Source organism: Pterocles gutturalis, unplaced genomic scaffold, assembly GCF_000699245.1.
Source record: "Pterocles gutturalis isolate BGI_N339 unplaced genomic scaffold, ASM69924v1 scaffold2064, whole genome shotgun sequence".
In the NCBI taxonomy this organism is placed as follows: Eukaryota; Metazoa; Chordata; class Aves; order Pterocliformes; family Pteroclidae; genus Pterocles; species Pterocles gutturalis.
In genome coordinates this window covers 35,762-42,316 of record NW_010127880.1, presented here as the reverse complement: position 1 = coordinate 42,316, position 6,555 = coordinate 35,762, and the positions used below count along the sequence as shown (strand labels likewise).

Here is a 6,555-nt window from a genome sequence, read left to right as displayed (position 1 = left end):
CTAGTGATGTATTTAGCTGTCCCAGCTACTGTAAATCACCACTACAAGTAGATAGCCTCAGCATGTGTTCAATGAGACATGCTAAGAATGGCATGTATAGCTCTTTTTTTCTTTTTTTTTCTTTTTCTCATCTATTGGTTTCATCTTTTATCCTTACAGTGAATTGCTTTGGTCGATACATAACATTATTTTTACTATTGCTAATCCCTTGGTGATGCCTGCTGACTTCAGGGAGATTGATGAAGTTCTTCGCACTTTTGAAAATTAAATAAACTGGGAACTTAGAACTATAATTTAACACCTGCTCATTTCCTTTTATTTATTTTTTTTAATTATTCACTGTTGGATGGTGATGTTGCCAGGTTATGGTGAAGTCGTGTAAGTTCATACTTACCAAATTGTCTCTGGTACTGCAACATAATCATAATGATATTGATGTCTGAGATGAGAACATAGAGTGAATTATAGAAAATCTTGTCTAAAAATGTAGTATCACACCTCACCAGGAACCCTTTTATTCTCTACTCAGTTGTGAATTGTTTCTATATATTTAAGTGTTTGCATAAGCTTTAGGGAGCTCTGCCATGGACATTAGGGAAATTAAGGAAAATATAAATCCATGACTGCTCATAAAAATACCTTTTTCTGAGTTGGGATGGACTTAAATACAGATCTTGAGTCTGGTGTAGTTTTCAGTTTTTTCTTAAAAAGCTTGCATGATAAAACCATGAGTATGGTTATTAATTTACTGATGGTAACATGATGACACAAAATTGGGAGGGAGTAGGAGTGTTATGGATGATAGCAAAACGAATAAAGTACCTGGAGAAATTTGAGAGGGACAAAAAAATAAGAGGGGCGATGACAGTCACAGGACAGACACATGGTATCTTCAGGCAGAAATAGAGAGCTTTACAAGTACAGGTTGAGGAGGTGGTTGAATAGAAAGTCTGTAAAAGTAACTTTTAGTAGACTAGCAAGCTAAGGATTGGTTAAGAATGTAATATTGTTACAAAGAGAAAATAATCAATGGGATGAGTACAACCAGGCTTCAGAAGAGGTAATCATGATGTGGTGCTGCCAACAGCTCTGCTAGAATAGCCTGTTCAGGTAAGAAGGTTCTGCACTCTCAAATGTATGGACCTGATATATCTGCTGGAGAGGTGCTAGTTGGAAAACTGATAATAATAAAGAATTTTCAAAACAAGAATAAAAAAAAATTATTTTAAAAATTTTAAATTTAATTAAGTGATAATGTTTATTTAGCCTAATGGAGAGGAGACTCAGGTGGGGTCATGACATATGTCAGCCTTATACGTAAAAGGACACCGCGGAAGGGAAGTACCTGGTGGCTGAGATGAGACGTAACAGAATATTGATTACAGCAAGAATGATGTTAGGTTGGGTATTTGGAAAACCTTTATTAAAGGTTGTGAAGCATTTGAGCAGATCAGCTAGAGAATTTGTAGACTTCGGCTTTTAATGTCTGTAAGAGGAGATGAGGACTGTGTCAGGAACAACACACATACGTACAGCTGACTGTGCCCACGGGAAGCTGGACAGACTAAACTGACTTCTTGCTTTCTGTGATTCTTTGATATTCTTAAATGCTTTACTTAATTACAGACTAAATTAGACAGAAACAGGCATATCTTTTTAATGTGCTAACTGCTCTCTTTTTCTTCATTTGAAGATTGAATGTGCTGCTTATAATCCTGAACCGTACCTCTCTGGCGAAATGGAGTCAGATTCCGGTGCCATGGAACATGGTTTTCTTTGGGTAAGTGTAATATTTAAAAGCTAAAAAGGGGGTTGTCTCCTGTTTCTTTGCACTGTTTTTTTGTGACTCTCAGCAACATATGGATCTGAAATAAATTTTGGATTTCTTTTCTTTTTTAGCAGGGGGGATGTTTGTTTTAAGATGGACTTCTATAAAGGATAGCTAGTAATTTTGTCCATGTGATCTTGCTGTTCTCTGTAGGGTGTCAGTTATGTATGTGTGACTTGTTAGTGTGGCACAGAACAAATTCCAAAGTGCTGAGCACATTCAGAAGTGAGTTATGTGCTAATTTATAATGAGGGCTGCTAAAACCCATATGAGCTCACACTGTCCTGTTGCCTGTTTCTGTATTTTAAAAATGCTGTAGCCATAAATAATCTGTTTTAAGTCTGTATGTAGGAAAAAAACCCCAAACTATTCTGGCATATTGTTACGACTTGAAATATGCAGATATTCCAGCAGACAAAGTGAGATAGCCAATACTTTAAAAAAAAAAAATCTAATAATTTCAGTAGCTTTTTCTTATTACTACAATAGTGACATTTCAGGGGAACCCTTGTGAATTAAAAGTAGAAGTTAGGAATAGCTTTTTTTCAGTGATCTTGTTCAATGTGACCCCTATAATTTCTTTTTGTCTTTGCTATTTGTAAGCAGTTATCACAAATATATGTCAATGAAATCTTCCTACTGTCACAAAATGTTCTTTCTCTTTGGTATGTTTTTTTTTAATTTCGTATAAACATAAAGAGTTACTATATAAAAACACTTATTCTATGATTATTGCTGCTTGAATAGGCATTTTTTTTTACTCTTCCCAGATCCCTAAAATGTACAGATTTGTGGACATATTGATGATGTTTAGTTCTGGATCAGGGAGGACTTTGAGATCCTGTATCAGCAAGTTTACAAAAGAGATTATATTAATAATCCCTCTTTCTGTTGTGACAGAGCACTTCTTTGTAGACCAGGTGCAAAGGATGGGTGTCTGCTATATTATCTGTTTTAAGAGAATCTGAGATAACTTAGAAGACCGGTTATATATATGTGTGTATATATATCAGGTTCTTAGTGTAATTGCATTGCACTATATATATACGAGTCAGACATTAGAATAGGCCCTAATATTCCTAATTTCAAAAAAGAAAGAACTGTTTTTGTGAGTGTACAAGGGAATTTTGTATATATAATCTTTTGAAATCTATTGTATTTGTGCTGAATTATTTTCTTGTTCATATCTTAATGTATGAAAACTCATATTCATGCATGTTAACTTGAGATGCATTCTTCAATTAACTGTCCAATCATTCCTTCTTGTTAATGCTGATCTTCCTGGCGACAGGTATCAGTCTTGGTCTTTTTTTCTTTCCTCTTTCCAATTCAGATTGGCAGTTGTACTAATCAGATGGGCCAGATTGCAATAGTCTCATTTCAAAGCTCCGGCCCCAAGGTTATTGAGTGCTTCAATGTGGAATCACGGATTCTCTGCATGGTCTACATACCAGAGGAGGAGAAACTGAAAGAGCAAAATAAGGCTCTCAACTCTGAAAATATTCCTGCAAAAGCTTCCAGTGTGCCTACTATTTGCCTTGGCATGGAAGAAGGAAGGTGATTCTCATTTTTAGTGTACTGTGTATGATTTGTTCATTAAGTTTACTATTCTCTAGCAGAATTGTGTGATGCTTCCAAGATAATGCTTTCTTTTTAAAAAAGTATCCATGAATACCCAGTGATCTTTCTACCTAAATCAAGGAAAAAAATACACTCCACATGATTTAAAAATATATAGTAGGTGAAATTAAAATAATGCATATCTTTGAAAGAGGGTTAATTCATCAGACATCATGTCTGAAAAATATAAATATTACTTTTGTAATTTTACAACGTAATCTGTAGATACTGGAAAATTTTCAGAATGACAGTGTTAAATGAGGAAGCTATTAACCTTCTATGCTGTGATATTGTGCAGGATTTGTCATGCAAATAAATCATATTGCTGTTTACTATTGACATGAATTATTTTGCTCTGTTTGAACTGATGACTTCACTGAGTCATCAGGTGATTTATATTGAAGAACAAAGCTACATTTTTCTAAAATTATTGGTCAGTAAGCAAACAATTCTTGTAGTCACATACTTTCACTAGCTATAACATTATTTTTGAAGGGGTTTCTAACTGGTATAAATGAAGGAGAAAAAAATCTCCAAGGAAAATGCTGTGTTTCCAGAAATTCCGACATCTAATTATACTGGTTATCTTTGCTTGTGAAGTGTAATTAATTCCAGATTTAATTATTCAGTATTCCTAACATACCCATGGTAATAATCTGTAGGAATGGTGGGAGTTTTAAGTGTAATTGGTGTCTGGGAGTGAGTCTTTCTTCTTTTTTCCTCAGTTCTCCGGGTAATACTTGTCTGTGTTTTTAAAAACTAATAGAAATTTTTGGATAGGCTCATAATAAGGACTTTGAGCAGAATTTTTACTATACCTCTTTGTTGAGTATATGTTTCTCCAGACAAGATAATATGAAAAATGTTGTCATACATCAATGTTAAATAATTGCAAATTGTCTATATAGACATTTTGGAGGGTCAAGGTACTCCTTTCCATACTCATCTTCCTATGAATGGAAGGAAAAAATATCTTTTTCCCCCCCTCAATATTCTGTGCTAAACCTCTTTTGTGCATATTCTAGTAAGAACTGAATAAAACATAATGTCACAGAGGGTTTGTTTTTTTTTTTTTTTTTGCTTCTTTTTGTAGCATTTCTATTTACAAAAGTTGCCAAGGCTCAAAGAAAATTCGACTTCAACACTTCTTCACTCCTGAAAAATCAACTGTTATGAGCTTAACATATATGTCTCAATACTTGTTTGCTGGCTTGGTAAATGGAAACATTTCAATCTACACAAAAGCAGAAGGTAATGCAGTGATATGATTTGATAACATCCTGAGGAACTTGTGTGCCAGTATATTTTGTCAGAAGCAGTTTTCCACTATTATATTTCCTAAAAATTCTCTGTAAAACTGCTGACCTAAGGTTACTACACTTCTCAGTACTTTTGAAATGACTTTTTGCTATTTGTTTTCTCTTTCTGAAGGATAGTAGATACTTTGCTACTCTTCCTGTTTTTACCATATGATGCGTGTGAAAACTGATTTGTGCCCCTTAGCTTAAACCCTAAGGTTACAAGAGTCCAGAAGTTCGTGATAACCAGGATACTGTATTAGCACAATGCTAATTCCCCTCAACTACCCAGTATTGATGTTTATGAAAGACAAGAATTCCCTGTTGGTAGAGATTCGTGTATCTCTTATTTGAAATGACAACTCCATTTTTACGGTACAGATAGAAAGAAGTCTTTCCTATGTGTGTGGCTTGTGTATTTCACTGTAGGATTCCTTTTTCCGTTAGCATCACGGTTGTTTTGTATCTAGCTAAGAAATTGGCTAAAATAGTTTGAGTAATGGAGAAGCCCATGTTATACTTCTGAACCAGAACTGTCTTCTCCAGAGCTGGTTCGGGTGCTTGTCTATGTACTTCCAGAATGTCTCACTAACTTTCCTGAAGTACTGCATACATATGTATAGTTAATTCAGTTCAAAATCAGTGAGGCTTTACTCAGAGTCTCAAACCTGAGTTTTTAAGTGGGGTAACCTTGCAAAGTGCAGAGCCAGCACAGATCTGGTGTACCTTATTAGTGTGAGCTGTGTAACGATGGTTGTCGTACTTCTCTAATGAGGTGGGCTCTGTAAACAGTGGAGTTGTATTTGTCTGGTACTTGGCTACTAAATCCTGACAGCCTCTTAAGTGAGGAGCCAAGCTCAGTATCTTGAATCTTGGAACAAATTATATGTCCAGTGTTAGATCATATAAAGATTTAGTTTGGGAAAGATACAGGATGTATTTTTTTTTTCTCAAGCAACAAAGAATCTGAAAAAACTGGTGGGAAAGAGATTTCCTTTCACCAATTGTCATCTTCAACCCTGTGGGTTTCCTCTTGAGCTGTTGTCTCTGATCTGAAGCCAGACATTAGATTTCAGCTCCCTTCAAAAAAATATTTTTTTTTTTTTTTAACCACAGGACAGCAAATTTTTCTTTGTCTTGGAGGCACAGGAGAGAGGCCTTGATCCTAGTCTCATAACATAATTTTTGATGTTTCAGTTCCTGTGTGTATCTGGGTGTGGTAGTAAAGTGCATGTCATCCTTTCTGAAAGGGGCTGGTGTATTTAACCTGTTTAAGACTGCAGCTACTGTGACTCAGCTTCTTCCAGAAAAGACCACTTCAAAAGAGTGACATCCTTGTCAGTAGAGGTAAGAAAGAATGCAGGGGTTGCATATTTACAGAGGATGTTAAGGACAGGGCAGAACTGTTAGCTAGACTGAATTACGTTAGGAGCTGGAGGTTATGTTGTGTTGACCAGGATCATAGCATCCCCTGTTCATCTTCCTCTGAAGACACCAGTTCTGTGCCACTAGGTATTCACAGAGCCTGTTGCAGCCTGTTTCAGGATTGCTGAATCTCTGAGATGGGAAATGCACATTCATTTTTTTTCTGATTCATCTTGTAGTCCCTTTCCTGACCGACTGGTCTCTGTGTGTTATTTCAGTTCTTCATGCCTCATGAAAGCTGTGTGAATCAGCTGTTCTCATGTTAGCATTCGTATTCCTTATAGTTGGCTGCTGTGGTCATGTGAGGCAGTCAGCCCTGGAGGGGTGTTTTTATGAGCACTGACCTATTTTACCAAACAAGGGAATCTGAGCAGGCAAACCAGA

General features: G+C 35.9%; 1 protein-coding gene across 1 annotated transcript in view; it reads left to right on the top strand.

The window, feature by feature from the left end:
* ARHGEF10 (Rho guanine nucleotide exchange factor (GEF) 10) overlaps window positions 1-6,555 on the top strand; it is an 89,521-nt gene that overhangs the window by 58,304 nt on the left and 24,662 nt on the right. The window contains exons 22-24 of the mRNA XM_010079407.1: window positions 1,694-1,780; window positions 3,162-3,385; window positions 4,542-4,699. Of these exons, the coding sequence (XP_010077709.1) occupies window positions 1,694-1,780; window positions 3,162-3,385; window positions 4,542-4,699 (469 nt within the window). The remainder of the gene's footprint in view (window positions 1-1,693; window positions 1,781-3,161; window positions 3,386-4,541; window positions 4,700-6,555) is intronic.